The sequence below is a fragment of the Aquila chrysaetos genome, chromosome 11 (assembly GCF_900496995.4).
Source record: "Aquila chrysaetos chrysaetos chromosome 11, bAquChr1.4, whole genome shotgun sequence".
Lineage (NCBI taxonomy): Eukaryota > Metazoa > Chordata > Aves > Accipitriformes > Accipitridae > Aquila > Aquila chrysaetos.
This window is the reverse complement of record NC_044014.1, coordinates 35,381,021-35,397,775: the sequence shown is the minus strand read 5'-3', so window position 1 is coordinate 35,397,775 and position 16,755 is coordinate 35,381,021. Positions and strand designations below refer to the sequence as shown.

The window sequence follows — 16,755 nt, the reverse complement described above, 5'->3', positions numbered from 1 at the left end:
TTACAGTGAGAGCAATCACTTGCTGGAACCTCCCCAGGGACATGGTGGAGTCCCCATTGCTGGAGGGTGTCAAGATGTGACTGGACAGGGTGCAAGGTAACCTCATCCAGGCTCCCTTCCCCATGACAGGTCAGACCAGATGATCTTCAGGGGTCACTTCCAACCCGGGACGTTCTGTGGACAAGGGGGAGACAGCAGGCAGCTCTGTGGCAGAGTGGAGAGCTCAGGGTGCAGCGCACCTCCCAGCTCAGCCCCACATGGTGGTCCCAGCCCCTCCATCATCTCAGTGCTCCATCAGCTCAGCACCCCACCGACACCCCACAATGCCTCCCCAGTCCCACTGCTGCCCTCTGGTAGCCCAGCCACCCGCAGCTCCTGCATCACCTCAGAGCCACCCCAGTGCCCCACAGACCCCCCTTCATGTGCAATGGACACTGCTCAATGTTCCTGGCCCCTCCAGCCCCCTGTCACCTTAGAGCTAGGTGGGCATCTCCGCTGCCCCAGGGACACCCGCTCCATACCCCACAGACAGTCCCCAGTGACCCACGGGACACTCCCAGCCCCACTGCCTCCTGTGGCAGCCCAGCCTCCCCAGCCCCTCCACCACTTCAGAGCCTGGCGGAGCTTCCCAGCGCCCCCTGCCACCCCCGGTACCCTTACTGCCCCACCCCACCCCTCCCCCCGCCAATGCCCTGCTCACCCCTGCGGTGCCCCGGGACATGCCCCTGGGGACCGCAGACCATCCCTGTTGCCCCTTGGACGCTCCCCGAAGCCACACAGACAGTCCCCAATGCCACTCCGACCTCCCCCCCCGATGGCACACGCAGACCCTCTGACACCCCACAAACCCCTCCCGGTGCCCCAGGAACCCCCCCTCGATGCCCCGCGGACCCTCTCCAGTGCCTCACGGCCACTCCCCAGGGATGGTCCCCACGGCTCTACGGACCCTTCCCGATGCCTCATGGACACCCCCCACTTCCCCTCTCCCCCATGGAGCCCCCCCGCCGGGGGCGGCCCCCTCCCCTCCCCGCCCCGCCCCGTCCGTCCCGTCCCGCGAGGGGCGGTGAGTCACGGCGGGCGGGGGCTGCCGGCGCGGCGCGGCGCGGCGTGGAGCGGAGCGGAGCGGCGGCGCTTGGGGCCGGTCACCGCGGGCATCGCCAAGCCATGGCCCCGGTGCTCGTCCCGCTCCGCCGGCTCCTCCTCCTCCTGCTGCTGCTGCTGGTGGTCCACGGTGAGCGTGGGGCGGGCGGGCGTGGGTCGCCCCCGGCGGCCGGCAGGCAGCCGAGCTCCGCCGACGGGACGAGCGTGAAGTTTTTTGGGGGGAGAGGGGGAAAAGCCCGGCTCCCCGGGGGGGGGGGGTGTCTTCTACTGTGGGGTTGAGTTAGGGGTACCGGGAGTGGGGGTGGGGAGCAATGCTTTTCCCCGCGACAGTTAAGGGGACGAGTGGGAAGCGGCACGGGGGGGGGGATGCACAAGGCGGGAACGGGGTGTGGAGTGGCTTTTTGGGAAAGGTCACAGCTCGGCAAGGTCTCGGCTGCTTCTGAGCCCGGGGGTCACCAGGGGCTTAGGCGGGCGTCGTTGACATTGCCTCCCCAGGCTGACTCTAGGGCGAAGGTTGGAGAACGGGGCTTCGAGGACCAGTCTCACCTCCCACTGCTGGCCCCGCTGGCAGCCGGCCCCATCACAGAGGGACGCTTTCAGTGACCTCTGCCCCCCCGCCCCGCCATGCCACCCCACACAGATGGGGTGCCCACCATTATGTAAAGGCACCTCAGCGAGGAGGCTCCTGTGAACGAGGGGAAATTTGTCACCGCCAGCCTGCGGCGTGCTGGCGGGGGGGACGACTGGTGACTCAGCCGGCCGAGGGGGTGGTGATGAGGCTTCTGGCTCCCGCTCGGGCGCAGTGGGTGAGGGCTGCCAGGCACCCGCAGACGGAGCACCCTGCTCTGTCGCTGCCTTGCCGCGGGCTCTGCTGGCCCCATCTGACCCCGGGAGCACAGGCACGGCTGCAGCATGAGCTCGCAGGTCGGGGCTTCCGGGGAAGGTGAAGGTTTATTGCAGAAATGTCTCCCTTCTGACATCAAAAAAAGATGATGGGAGGAGGGCTGAGCCAGCCCAGACACAAGCCGTTCTCCAAAACACAACCCCCGGCAGCCGCCAGACGCCAAGTCACAAACTGTGGCATCAAGATGGGGAGCTGAAAAACCTCCATCTTTATTTACGCACCAGGGTCTCAGCAGGGTTTTCCAGCCTTGAAGGAACCCGCTTGCCCGTCAGTGATGCTGAGTGCTCTGTGGGCGCTAGGGCTGGGGGTGGGGCTGGAGCATCTCTGGAGCCTGTCAGGGAGTTGCATTCCCAGCAGGTATTTCAGGACTTGCTATTTCGGCTCTTGCCTGCGCCTTGATGTTGGCTGCTTCCATTACCCCCTGACTGAGTTGTTTCTGGGCATCCTGGCTCAAAGCCCTTTGACTTTTCCCAGGCGCCACTGCCAGGCTGGAGGAGAAGCTTGCCCATGTTGAGACGTATGAGACGGTGTTGCCGCGCAAGGTGCCGGCACCTCAGGGGAAGAGGGACCTCTCTGCACCACTGGTGAGTATTTTCACCTCCCAAATACCGCCTTGACACAGCTGCCCTCGCTGCCTTGCAGGGGGTCTGGCGGGGGCATTGCAATCAGCAGAGACCCTTGGCCCACCACTGGGCTCGGAGCTGGATGCCCTTAGCTCTGTGCCAGAAGAATGACCTGCTGCACCTTTTCTTGCATTGCTTCCATCCCAGAGGGTGGAGATCTTGAAAAAGTTGATCAAATCAGCTTTCCTGGACTGTTTTGAGTCAAAATAGGAACTGCAGATAGCACGGTGGACTTGGAGATTGGGGGCTGCTTTCTCCAATGCTTTCTTCGGAAACATTACTCAGCGGTGCCACCTCTTGCAGCCTTGCAGTGATCTTGTGACATCTGGTCTTTGCTTAAGGAGGGATTTGCAAAGCCACATTGAGCTGTAAGCACTTTTCTTGCTGTGTTTGCTCAAGTTGGTTTTTTTGTCCTTTGGGACAGGGAAATAAGAATCAGAAAGTTGCAGAAATCCACATGAAAGCAAGCCAGTGTTATTTTTCTTGGGAAACCTTGTAATTTGGGGAAGGAATGGGGTTTGACTCAGGAATTTTGAGTGCTTGGGGTTGACGTCCATAGGATGATGGCTTTGACCTTAAAGATGCTTTCCACATTGCCTTAAAGTGAAATTCAGCTAAATACATGGATTCATTTTCTAGGACTGAAAACCACCAACTTCATCACCTGATGAGATAGAGGGGCTGGGGACATTTATTTCCTAGTAAACTCTTCGTACAGCACATTCATCTGTGATTCAAACCCTTTCTGATAAACTAGCTTCAAAAACACTCCCTGAAAGCATCTGTTTTCTCTGCTCTAGAAACCTAAACTTGTCCACAAGATAAACATTCCCCAGGCTATTTAGAGACACCATCTGTGCCGGGTGGCTCTGCACCGATCCCACCAGAAAAGGGAGCTCACCCATCTTGGGGTCCCTCTGCTTTCCACAGCATGGGAGAAGATACCAGCGTTGAGCTGTGGTCTTTGGAACAACCATGGGTGGTGTCTGCCAGGTGGCACCTGGTCCCAGTCTTCTTGGATTGGGCAGTTCTTAGACCTCCCAAACCTGCTGTGTTGAGGGTTTGAGGATTCCTGCCTTCCAAGCCATTTTCCTCCTCTTGGACAAATGTTGGGTTTGCTTTCCCAGTAACCTTGGTGGGGAAGTGGTTCTCAGCAAGGCTTGACCACCACCAAGCCCCTCTTTGAAGTGGAGACAGGTAGCTGGATGGGTGTTTTCTGTGCCAGCTCCTCCTGTGGCTTTGCATTAGCAGTCTCTGGCTGGGATGGGCATGGGCCAAGACCAGTTCTGCGATCAGAGCAGTTGGGACACATGGGGTTGGTCCAACAGAACGTCTCCCAGGTGAGGTTTGAAGCAGACCAGGTCCCATCTGGCTTTGCTTAAATCAAAATGTTCAGCCCTGCAGGGAGGGTGGAGACCTACATCCTGCAGCACAGGATCTCCTGGGACACCAGCCTTCCCACAGGCCATGGTCTTTTTAGCAGGGGCATGACAGGGCATGTGGCAAACCTGCATTCTTCATGAAAAAAAAGCAAGAAGGGCCTTCAAAAAGATTTATAGTTACATGCTTTTGATCGCAGAAGTGACATCTCTCTCTCATCCCCATGCTCCAGCATTTCAAAGAGCTGTATTGAAGCAGCCGGGTGGTTTCCAGTACATGTAAGATCTGGTGTTGCAAGCTGCCGGCTTCTTCCCCAGCGCACCTGTGCTTGCACAGCCCTGCTGATCTCCCCCGCCACATCCCAGAGCCAGTTGATGCAAAGAGGCAAGTCCTTTGCCTGGGTGGAGACAGCCAAGCTCCTGCTGGCCCAGCCTGGGGCTCTGCAGGAAACAGCAGGACGTTGCAGAGCGAGCAGTGGGGTCCAATGGAGCAGGAGCAAGGGACAGTGGTGGCCCAGCGACCTACCTTCTTTTCCTCCTCTCTTGTGCTGCAGCAACTCTGATCTATGGCATGGTACAATAAGCCCCATCCCTACTGTCCTAGCAAGACTCATCACCTCTTCCCACCCAGTTGGCATCCCGTCCCGATCCTCTGCGAGCTCTCGGATCTCTTAATCAGACCAGTTGGAAGAAATCCCTCCTCTCTGTGTGCTGTGGCCACAGCTCTGCTTTGCTTTCTCAGCACAGTCACCATGTTAGCAGGGCTCGGGTAGGGGCAGGGCTGAGCTGCCTGTGCTTTCAAAGCCTTCCCATCTGGAGCCCTTGCAAAGCTCATGCTAATAAGGAAAGGGATGATTCAGAGAAGCTTTATCAGGCTTTTTTTTTAAACTTGCCCTGCGGTTGTCTCCAGGAGATGGTCCCTGACCCACCAACCCCTTCCAAGTGCTTTCCTGCCATTTCTTAAGACCTCTTCTGGCTCTGGCACTGCCAACAATAACAAAGCATCGCTTTGTCGGCAGACACAGGATGGGACGGCCACATCAGGCGGGAGATGCTGTTCATAAGAGAAGAATTTCAGGGACCCATGAGCATGCTCGCATGCCGGCAGTGTGCCCGCCTGCAGCCGGGGCTGCCTGACCAGCTTGTTGCAACCTGCTCATCATGCGGAGAGGATGTTTGGTGGCTGGCAGACCATTGCTTCAGATTGGAAATGCAAAGTGGGTGGAGTTGTGGGTGACTGAGTGCAAACCCTCTCACCTGGCCCTGCTGGCGCTGAGTCAGCAGGACTTTTTGCTCAGCCCCAGCTCCCACCCGCTTGCAGATCATTCCCCTGGGAGTGCTGAGCCATTGTATGACAGCAGGTGCTGTCATCCTCCTTGGGGAGAGGCCACACACCTCATCTGGGAGGAATGCTGGCCCTACAGGAGATGCTTGCTTTGCCTTTTGCTCAGATCTCCACCCCAGGATCCCATAAGAGCTGAGGATGTGCCCTCAGGAGAGGTCTCTGGGGTGCGGTGGTGGCTGAGGAGGTCCCTGGTGCAAAGGGTGCAGCCTGATACAGGGCACCAAGCAAGGGATCATTATCTCTCTCAGTGGTCCCAGTGGGACAGGACCTCTGGAGGTCTGTGGCCCAACCTCTGCAGGTGGAGATCACAAGACATCCCAGAGGGAAACACTTCTTCTGGAGGGACACTGCCATCCTGGGGGTTCAGGGCTCAGCTGGGCTGAGCCACGGCCACCCTGACCCAGCCATAGTGACTGGAGGTTGGACTTGAGATGCCTTGAGGTCCCTTCCACCAGCACTAGGGGGGTCTGGCACATGGTGATACTAAAATCTGCTTTCAGTAGCAGACAAGAACCAAGAGATGTTGCATGTTAGGTCAGTCAGAGATAAGGAAGTCTCTGCTGATGAGAGCCATTGGGCACCAGGGATATTTGTGGTTCAGCCCATGAGTAAGTGCTGAACTCAGTCCCTAAAAAAGGACCTTTGTCATTGATGAGTAGGAAACCTCAGTTTCTGGCACAGCCATCTGCAGCCATGTGTCAGACAAGGGAAACCAGACTTTGCTGACTCCTTTTCATTCCTGGTGACCTGTTCTTTATCTCAGGATGTGCCAGGGATTTGCGTTATTGCCCACATGCTTTCTTTATTCTCTTCTGATTTCCTGTGTCTTTGCTGGATGCCTCCAGGGTGAGCAGCCAGGCTCCCTGTCCCGCAGCTGCCTTCCAGTGGGGTGCATGCAGACCCCATCCCCTTTCTGGGCAGGACAGGGGCCAAGAGGTCCTCTCGTCTGTAGCTTTTGCTTCTGGTGACAGCAGATCTGTGATGTCATCTATCTTTCATGCAGAGCATCTACCCAGACCACGTCCTCTACAGCATCCGTGCCGAAGGCAGGGACTACCTCCTGCGGCTGGAGAAGAACAAGTGAGTGTGGGTGGGCACGGTGGGATGGCCCGGGAGAGGCTCGATTCCCACCCTTGCTGTGAACATCAATTCTCCAAGGTCTGGTGTCACTGCACTGGTGATCTAAGCCCTCAGCCCACACCCTTGCTAGCAAAATACTGCATTTTTTTTTTCCTCCTTGCCAAACCCATCCAGGGAGGTCACGGGCCCACCATACCCAGCCTGACAAACCTTATCCCCAAAGCTTTCCATCCTCTCCCCAAAACTGGGGTCACTGCTGATGCCCCCTCCCCATTCTGCAGGGAGCTGCTGGGGCAGCACTACACTGAGACGCACTACTCAGCCAACGGCACAGAGATCACGGAGAAGCCAGACATTCAGGTATGGGGCTGGCTCCAGGCAGAGCAGTTTTCCCGCTCCTGTGGGGTCCCACCATGCTGACCCCCTTTACACCTCTCCTCTCTCTCAGCAGCAGGATCACTGCTTTTATCAGGGCCATGTGCAAGGATATGCTGACTCGGCAGTGAGCATCAGCACCTGCAGCGGGCTCAGGTAGGACCTCCGACTCCCCTGGGGCACTGTGGCTGGCCGGAGCACAGCATCGAGCCCAGCCTTGGTGTACACCACGAAGCTTCTCCTGGTGGACGCCGTGCCACATAATGTTGAGCTGGTGCGACCAAGCCCCAGGCGGCTGGAGCTGTGCTGGTGGAGGGAGAGCTCAGCTTTCACCCAAGGAAAAGACAACATCCCTTTTCCTGCTGGCGGTGGGATTGCTGACCACCCTGGCTCGGTGCCCAGCAGGAAAGGTGCACAGCATTTTGCAGCTAAGCCTGCCGTTTCTGAGGGGGTTGATTCATGGCATGGGATGAGACTGGAAACCTGAGCATGACGGGAGTGCCCTCCCTGGGCAGCAAGGCACAGCTTGTCCTGGATCCATCCTCTCTTCTCAGGGCAGACCAGACCGAACTTGCCCTGACTGCTGCAGCCAGCAGCACAAAGGTGTGCCCATGGTGATGCACTGGCTTGCAGGCAGCCTGCATCTCTGGGCCATGCTGAGCTCCTATTGCTGATGGCCAAGTGCCTTTCCAAAGGAAAAGGAAAGCATACGGTGCATCAGGCCAGCTGCATCTCCCTCTACCCACCGGCTGCTGGCTGTGCTGGTGCTCATTCCTCAACAGCTGCCTTGGGTCTACCTTCATTTAACAGCAGAAAGCATCCTTGCAGGGTAACCCAAGCCACCAGGTCCATACAAGGTTGCTCAGTTTGCCATGGAAGATTCGTACTCTGCTGTTCTCTTTCTTTTAAGATCAGCTGGCAGCCAGAGAGTAAGCCAGAGAGGAACAGGTCCCTTGCAGGGGCATGTGTGTGGAGGACGGGTGGTCCCTGGAACACCCAGGGACCTGCAAATACCCATTTGCAGGAGAAACACCTGCTGGAGCTGCATGGCAGCCATCTCCTCACTTTGAAGGCAGGGGTTGTGTCTGCGGAGACCCTGGTTCACACAGCTTGTGCGTACATGGGACACTTGATATCCTTGTATAGTAGGAGGACAAGATGTGCAAGGGCAGGACAGGAGGGAGACAAGGACAATACAGACAAGGCACATGGGACATGGGACACCTTACAGAAATCATCCTGAAGGCCAGAGCTGCTCAGCAGAAATGCTGTGTTAAACCTGGCCTGGCAGCACTGGGCAGTTCTCCTTGCTGAACCCTGGGACATTTCTGCTGCTCAAAGTACAGGATACTCCCCTTGCTACCAGCCACAGATACTGTGCCATGATTTGCTCCCTCCCAGCCCGGCAGACAGTTTCCAGCCTCCCTAACAATGCTTTTGTTCAACCGGTGTTTCTGCAGCCTCTGAAAGCAAATTCTGTGGACGTTTCCTATCACTCCCCATCTCCCAGCATGCCCCAGCTCAGCTCCGTCCTGCAGCACCTCCTTGATGTACTCTTGGGCCAGGCAAGGTTGCAGGGAAAAGGCATCCAGTCCTTCATGTTGCTGTGAGCTTCTGCACCCTGTACGTCTCTGCACAGCGGTGTGGGCCTTCATGCACCACCCAAGGACTGCTTGGGACTTTGCGTTGCGTGCACTTTCATGCACTTGGCCAGAAGGACCTGACTGTCACATCCCACTAGTGGCCTGTAGCTCATCCAAGCTGCCTTTGGGAACCATGAAGGGGTTGGGTGGTTTCCTAGCTGGGATTTTGTATCACAGGCACTTGCAGGGGTGCATGTAGGGTCTGTCAGTGTCCTGCTGGATATCTCCCCAACCTGATGCCTGCCCTCTCTCTTGGCAGTGGGTTTTTCCAGGTGAATGAGACCACCTTCCTGCTGGAGCCCCTGGAGGAGGATGCGGCTGGCTGGCATGCCGTGTACAGAGCAGCTCACCTGCGGGGGAAGCACAGCACGTGTCGAGAGTCTGGTGCCACCCTGGAATATGACCATGAACCGAAAATTCCTGCAGCCATGAAGCTCTACCGCTGGGTTAAGGATTGCATTGCTTCTCCTTCCTGTAACTGAGTTTGCGAGAGCCTAGGTCCTGTGAAGTCCAGGAGAGGAGTGGGATCATACCGCATCTCTTGGAGATGGTCCCCTCCCACATGTTGTTGGTTCCAAACATGGTTGCTCCCAGTGGCCTAGCTCCTGGTGAGAACAAGTCCTCAGATCCTGTACCATTAGCAGGAGCATCCTGCTACCCCATGAGCCTCATGATGCTTGCAGAGCCTCTCTCATGCCTTATTCCACTAGCAGGCTTGGGTTTTTCCTTGTATGTTGGAAGATGTCTGAAAGTAAAGCAAAGTAACATCAGAAAGCAGAGCTAGAAGACCTACTAGCCTTGAGTAATATTGGAAGATGCCCCAGGATCCAACGCATCCCACAGGAGGGTCAACTGAAGGGCTCAGCAAGCTGCAGAGCTGAGTCCCTCTTTGCGCTCACTTTCCTCTTCCCTTCCAGAAATCAGCTCCATTACACAAAGGACCCCGATACGTGGAGCTGGTCCTGGTTGTGGACAATGAGGAGGTAAGAGGGGTGGGCGGCGAGCTGGTGCTTGCATTTTCACTGTCATCCACTGCAGCGAGGAGGTCGAAGCCAGCCTGGAAATCTCTCTGTGTCCTTCCCATAGTTCAGGAAACACAAGGACTTGCGCACAGTGCAGAACCGCATGAAGGAAATCGTGAACCACGTTGACAAGGTGAGCCCAGGGGTCTGCTCTCCCAGGTCCCACACATGCCCTGCTGTGGCAGAGGAGAGATTGGCATGGGTAGGGTGATGAAGCTAGAGCCAATCTCAAGCCCGCAGGTGGGCTGCTGCAGGGTGACCAGCTCCCTTGGCCAAAAGGATGTGCAAAGTGGACATGACAAGCAGCTCAGCCCTGGGTCCTCAGGAGCATGGGACGACTGCCTCCCAGCTCTCTCATAAGGGAATGGGAGAGAAATTTCTTTTCGTAACCCCTGGGAGCACATCCCACAGCCACTCTCAAGCTGGAGCAGGTGCTAATGAGAGGAGGGGGATGGATGCAGTGCACCAAGGTGGGGTTTCTGCTTGCCTTGCGTCAGCCCCACTCTTTGGTCAGCAGCGTGGGGGCAGCATCCCAGCCTTCACTGGCCAAGAGGGAGCCCAGAGGTCCTGGGGTAAACCCTGTCTATGTGGTCACCCCAGCTTGTGTTATTTATTGAGGGGGTGACAGAGCTGATATTACAGAATGAGGTGGGGTCCTGGGCTTGGCTGTGTTTCCCCAGGGGATGTGGCACCTTCCCTCTGCTTGTGCAGCTCAAATCCAAGTGCTCACTCTGGGCTGTCTCCTGCTCCAGCTTTATCAGCCTCTTCGCCTGCGGGTGGCCTTGATCGGCTTGGAGGTGTGGAGCCACAAGGACAAAATCGTGGTCAGTCCCAACCCAGAGGTGACACTGGACAACTTCCTCCACTGGCGGGAGGCAGAACTGCTGCGGAGGAAGCCACATGACAATGCCCAGCTGATCACGTAAGAATGGGGGGGGCCATCACCTCGCCATCCTTGCAGCCCTGCTGCCGCCCAGGCCACATGGCCATGGTGGCATCTCAATCCCACAGGGGCATAGACTTCCACGGCACGACCGTAGGGCTTGCCAAGAAGCTTGTGATGTGCACCAGGGACTCAGGCGGTGTCAACCAGGTGGGTCCCACTGCCTGGGCATGTGCCGGGAGGGCAGCAGCAGTCCCACGGTCTGCGCTCCCTACATTGTATTTTCCAGAGCGGGTCTCTCCTCCACTGGTCTCCAGCTTTCCCCCTCCACAGCCTTAGGGCTGGGTCTGGTCCCTGGCATCTCCGGCCCTTGAGCGACTGACCCCCCAGAGAAGTGTTGGGGCTGCAGGGGAGGAGAGGGTGGGTAGCTGTGGAAACCCAGCTAGGTGCCTGCGAAGGGCTCTGATATACCTGAGCCCTGAAGAGCCTCCCAGAGCAGCTCTGTGGACACAGGGCTTCTCCCACCACCTGTCAGGTGGCTGGGACTTGGTTTGCAATTGCTCCTCATCCATCCTGCGTATGCTCCTCATCCCGCCCTAGGGAGGGCATGCTTTGCTGGAGCAGTTGGCCACAGGACCTGCGGCTGTCCAGAACCACCACAAAGCATCGTTTCAGAGTAGCTGCTATATCTGAGCTCACTTATACTCCTGAAAACCCAGTCTGGAGGTCTTCGGGGCCATGGGACCAAGTCCAGCTTTTGTCTTCCTTTACCACAGCATGGCAGCATTAGGGAATGAATTGCAGACAGCAGCGAGACCTGGCACTGAGTAATTGAAGAGCCCTAGTGGGCCCCGTGGAGATGCTGTGGAGAGCATTTGAACCACGCTGTACTTCTTGTCCCACAGGACCACAGCATGAATCCTATTGGCGCTGCGTCCACCATGGCTCACGAGATGGGGCACAACCTGGGGATGTCCCATGATGAAGATGTTGCTGACTGCCGCTGTCCTGTCCCCAAAGCTGATGGAGGATGTGTCATGGCGGCGAGTGTTGGGTGAGTGAAGGAGAAAGGGGAATATCCCTGGGCAGCAAATATTTCAAGGTGTCCTCCAGCACTGTCCTGATGGGGTGAAGCCCATGAGATGGTGAGGTCTGGGTGGACACTCCACTTGAAGATGTATTTCAAAGGTCCATTGGTGCCTTTGAGTCTGTTGGTGGCTCTCCAGCTTCTCCCTGGCCTGGTGGGTGTGAGGGTCCTCGGGCTCTCATCTCTGCTCATGACTGCCTGTTTTTGTGCCCCTTCAGCTTGGTTTACCCCAAGCTCTTCAGCCGCTGCAGTGAGCAGGACATGTGGCAGTTCCTCGGGGACCCCAGGACCAGCTGCCTGCTGAACGTCCCTAGGGCAGATGAGCTGTACGGGGGGCCTGTGTGCGGGAACCAGTTTGTGGAGCGGGGAGAGCAGTGCGACTGTGGCACGCCAGAGGTAGGGATGCTCTCTGAGAGCCCGGGAAGGTGGGTGAGCGGCAGGGACCTCAGACCTGTAATTCAGACTTGGAAAAGGTTGTGCAAGCCTCTTCCATGGACATCGTGCTTTGCAAGACTCATCTTCCTCATGTTCCTGATGCTTCTGCTGAAAAATAACTTGTGGAGGATATTTGTTAACTTGGATGTGTGCCCCCCCTTCACATAGCTGGCTGTGATTTTAGCAGGCAGATGCCTAGGAAAGATGGACATCCCCCCAACATATCCTCCAAAGAGGTGATCCAAGGAGGGGGACATCATGGCATGTTGTCCTTTCAGGAGCCATGATCAGCTTTTCCTCATCCCTAGCAGCCCATCACTGCATTGAGGGGGGAGATTTGAGACAAATGGCCAGGCGATGTCTTTGGGATAAATCCCTGGGTCACAGCCGTGCTCTGGGACCTGAAGGGATGCTCCCCCAATGCAGAATGCACAGAGATCCTCCTGTTTTCTCCTTCCTGGAGATGTGCAAAGGGTGCTACCAGAGAGCAGGGGCCCAGGTCAGGCACCATTTTCCGAAAAATCTCTTCTGGTCCTTTGGTTTGGTGTTGGTAATGGGGGATAAAGAGGAGGCAGGAATGGTTCACACCTGGGATGATGCTGTGGTTTTGCCCCATGGTTCAGTCCGTGGCACCTACACTGCCGTTGGCATCTGGTGAGGTGGCAACTGGGTCCCCCCAGAAGGGAAGAAAAGGGTCTTTTGGGAGTGTTTCGGTCCCTCCCCGTCTTGCAGGAGTGCTCCGACCGCTGCTGCAATGCCACCACTTGCCAGCTGAGAGAGGGAGCCGAGTGCGCCCGGGGGGACTGCTGCCAGGACTGCAAGGTACTGCTGCCAGCAGGGCAACCAGCTTGGCAGGGAAGGGAGCTGGTGGGTGTGCAGTCCTGCCCCGGGCTCCTCCAGAACTTCACAGTAGAGGCGAGGTGTGTCCATAGCCTGTTGGAGAGCCTGAAGGACCTCCGTAGCAGCCTGCCCAGAGCCAAACATACCCAATGGTTTGTGGGTGGGGAAAATCACACTTTCCATTCGATGCTCTCACTACACAGACAGTCAGCATCTCGGGTGGAATTGGCTGGGAAGGTGAAGCAGCCTCTGTTTCTGGCATCCTGGAGCCCAGGTCCCCTGGCTCTGTTAGGTTAGGTGCAGGATGAAAGCTGTTGAAGAATTGGGCAATGTTCAGAAGAGGTCAACATGGTCCATTTCTGGTCCAGGAAACCAACCTGCTCCATTCATCCAAGAGAAAGTTGCATTACATGCATTGGTTCCTGCACACAGGCATAAGAAATGCCTTGATGTGAAGAGACGGGGCTAGAAGAGGACCCTGGGACAAGTCCAGACTAAAAGCAAAGCACAAGGTGTTGCCTGCAGGGAGAGATTTAACTATGGGAAGACCCCATCTGAGGCCTGATGGTGTCTCCTTCCTATGCAGTAGTTCAGTCAATAGCAAATGTCTTTGTGCCAGCGTGGCACAAGCTGCCGTGTCTGGATCTGTGGGGTGCTGGGAGATGTTATGAAGACCAGGGTGCTGCCTGCGTGGATCTGAGGATGCAAGAGCATTGAGGCAGTACCAACATCCCCTTTTCTGTGCAGGTGAAGGCTGCTGGTGCACTCTGCCGGGCCAGCAAGAACGACTGCGACCTGACTGAGCACTGCACTGGCCTCAGCGCTGAGTGCCCAGAGGACGTATTCCAGGAGAATGGCATCCCCTGCCAGAATGGCAATGGCTACTGCTACAATGGGGCCTGCCCCTCACATGGCGAGCAGTGCCGCGCACTGTGGGGTGCAGGTAGCGACTCCTCCACCCTGCCCACCCTCCTCATCCCATGTGCTGGTTGATGTGCTTGGAGCCCCGGCTCCTCGGGCCAGGGAATTCCTCGGCTGTGGTCCCTTCCTGCATCCCTAGCTGGCATGCTATGGCTCTTGACCCTAAAGTGTGGCCACCGGTGCTGGCACCACTGGCTTGCTGTGGGCTCTGGCTCCATGTGATGCTTTCTGTCTATCCCACAGAGGCCCAGGTGGCTCCTGATGTCTGCTTTAAGCACAACAGCGAGCAACATCTTCACCTCCACTGCCTCACTGAGTATGGGAAGCGGCCCTGCAGCCCCAAGTAAGGAGCTTGGGGGTTGGAGGTGGGGTGGGGGGTGGTATCCATGTCCGGCGACAGCATTGCAGGGGCAAGTGAAGCTTCCCAGCCCCCTGCCACCCCCACCACTGGTGCTTATGGCTGCTTCTCCCACAGGGATGTGAAGTGTGGCACGCTGTTGTGCCTGAGTGACAACACCAGCCCCGTCCTTGGTGATGGCTCCTACTCCCTCTTTTTTGGCCGCTTCAAGTGCAAGGCCGTCATTGCTAGCAACGATGCCAACGAGGTGGTGGCCAAGCTTAGGCTGGTGCCCACAGGTGCCAAGTGCGGCGAGGAGATGGTGAGTGTGCTGGCTGCCGTGCTGGAGTGGTGGTGGGGGGTGACCACCGGCTGTGGGGACCCGGGGCAGCCTCAGACCTCCCCTGCCTGTCCCCAGGTCTGCTATGCTGGGCGCTGCCAGAACCTCCTGGTCTATGGCAACAAGAACTGCTCGGCCAAGTGCAACAACCATGGGGTATGCTGTGGGATTGTCCTCTCCCAGAACAGCTGTGGGGCCTGGGCAGTGGTCCCAGCCCCTACGGGATGTCCACCACCCTGACGCTTTCCTTCCTTATCTCAGGTGTGCAACCACAAGCGGGAGTGTCACTGCGAGCCAGGCTGGGCAGCACCCTACTGCGAACAGAAGATTTCGGGGATGGCAGCAGGTACGGCACCCCCTGTGCGTGGCCGGCACCAGCTCCCTTGGCCTGGTGCGTGTGCCAGAAAGGGAGCCTGGGGAGGGGGTCGGCACCCTGCTGTGGTGCTGGTAGGCGCTGCTCCATCCCCACGGGGCATCCCTGGCTTGGGGGGGGGGGTGCCTGTCCCGATGCCAACTGGGTCTCCACAGGGAGCAGCGGCGTGGTCTTGGTGGCTGTGCTGGCCGTGCTGGGGCTCTCTGGCATCCTGCTCAGCAGTGGGGTTGTGCTCCTCAGAGGCAGGGGGACGAGGCACTTTCAGAAAGGGTAATTGCCCCCGCCCCACAGAGGTGTTGAGCCATGGCCACACAGGCTGAGCTCGGGGTGTGCCTGGAGCAGTCCCCCATTGTCCCTGTGCCCCACAGGACCTCCAGTGGGCCTGCTGCTGGCCTCGCCAACCCACTATTCCAGGAGGGTGGCCGGACGCGACCCCCCCGCTGCCAGCTGTCCCGCCATGATATCGGCCATCCCAGCCTGCTCAGCAGCACGGCAGCCCTGCGGGACGCCAAGACCCTCAGGCCCTGCCGCCCGGCCCCACAGGTAAGGGAGCTGAACAAAGCCCCGGAGCGGGGCAGCCCCCATGGCCTGGGTGGGAGGGCGGCCTCTCACCCTGGGTTTTGCTGACCCTGCAGCTGCCAGCGCCAGCCCCCCAGGTGACATCTCCAGCCTCTCCAGGACAGCCCCTGCAGGTAACCACTCCTCCAAAAGCCACTGCTGCCTCGCAGCGGGGTGGCCTGTCCTTCCTGCAGCTGGGGGCTGCTCTCAGACATCGCCCCCGCCAGCCTCCCCTGGCCTGACCAGCCCCAGACGTGTGGGGTACATCCATGGGGAGGCCCAGGCGACTGATGATGGGGAGGGGGGGCCTTCCTCTGCCCCCTGTCCCTCGCTGGGTCCTTCCTTGGCGCCCAGGCGAGGGACTCGGGTCTCTCCTCTCCTCCCACCAGGCGAAGCCAAAGCCGCCCAGCAAGCCTCTCCCAGCACTGAAGAGCAAGGTGCAGTGCTGTGGTGAGGGGCCGCCAGGACCAGCCCTCCCGTGCTCTCCAATGACACCCCCCTCGGTCTTTCAGCAGAGCGTCCCCCCGAAGGTGGCCCTGAAGCCGCCCCCAGCCAGGAGGTGACCAAGGATGCTCCATCCGCCACCGCGGCTGAGGAGTTGCTGGCTCTGGCGCTTGGGTGGCACAGCTGTGGAGCCGCCCTCTGGCTTCCACCCTTACTTGAATTGCTCACCAGACCCTCCCCCGGGAGTGCACCAGTGTTTACAGATATTTGAGTTGTGCCTTAACAGACTTTGTAGCCTCGTGGCTGGCCCAGGGAGAGCTGTCAGCTGGGCACTTCGTGAGGAGACCAGGAGCAGGGACGATGCCAGCTCTGGTTTTGAGGCCAGCCCCAAGCTGGTCCAGGCTCTCCTGCGCCCTGAGAGCTGCTGCCTTCTCTCCCAATGACCTGAATGTGTCCTGCTCCTCCTGCGCCTTCGCTGCTGGGGCTGTGACGAGGAGTTCCTGGCATCGCCCACCAGGCTGGCCAGGGCAGAAGTGTTGCAGCGCAGGGACAGTGCCCCAGGGCCACCGCCCTGGCTGGGGACAGTCACACGGGGGTCTCGCTAGGGGCTTTGGCAGGTCCAAGCTGGGCTTGGCTTCCCTGTAGGGCTTTTCTCTCTGAGGTTATCACTTGAGTTACCGTTCTCCTGAAAGGGAATTTCCTGGGAGCCTTTTTACTGTAGCCATTAACTTTGACCCTTATGTGACCATTTTGAGCCATCTGTTGTGAAACCCAGCCTACCCATTTTTTATATAATTTAGGTTGAAGGCTTTTATACCAATAAAGACCGAAGGTAGTGGTGTTGTGGAGTGTCTCTCGGCAGAAGTGGGCAGCACAGGCAGTGGGGCAAGAGGGCGGCAGCAGGCAGTGAGCTGCCCAGAGCTCCTGGGCATGGGTGGAGCCAGGGGGAAGAAGGGCTTGAGCTGAGCCCCCAGATCCTGTGCTGGAGCCACGGGGGCCAAATGGCAGCACTTCCTGCCAGGTGCACAGAGCGAGGCTGTCACAGGGGCTGCAGGGTGCTGCAGC

At 58.2% G+C, this 16,755-nt stretch overlaps 1 protein-coding gene across 6 annotated transcripts; it reads left to right on the top strand.

The window, feature by feature from the left end:
* Positions 1 to 1,115: 1,115 nt before the first annotated feature.
* ADAM8 (ADAM metallopeptidase domain 8) lies at positions 1,116 to 16,525 on the top strand. 6 transcript variants are annotated; one of them, XM_030031464.1, is made up of 22 exons: positions 1,116 to 1,231; positions 2,480 to 2,589; positions 6,356 to 6,432; positions 6,714 to 6,792; positions 6,887 to 6,963; positions 8,710 to 8,896; positions 9,368 to 9,433; positions 9,537 to 9,605; positions 10,225 to 10,394; positions 10,484 to 10,565; positions 11,261 to 11,409; positions 11,661 to 11,838; positions 12,610 to 12,699; positions 13,465 to 13,660; positions 13,882 to 13,981; positions 14,114 to 14,297; positions 14,394 to 14,471; positions 14,577 to 14,661; positions 14,844 to 14,958; positions 15,057 to 15,231; positions 15,324 to 15,380; positions 15,636 to 16,525. In XM_030031464.1, the coding sequence occupies exons 1-22, from the start codon at positions 1,165 to 1,167 to the stop codon at positions 15,807 to 15,809; spliced, it is 2,565 nt and encodes an 854-aa protein (XP_029887324.1). In that variant the 5' UTR covers positions 1,116 to 1,164; the 3' UTR covers positions 15,810 to 16,525. The 6 variants fall into 6 exon arrangements, with proteins under 6 accessions (XP_029887324.1, XP_029887322.1, XP_029887325.1 ...); XM_030031462.1 differs by having other exon boundaries at positions 6,884 to 6,963; XM_030031465.1 differs by having other exon boundaries at positions 6,881 to 6,963; positions 15,759 to 16,525.
* Positions 16,526 to 16,755: the final 230 nt, after the last annotated feature.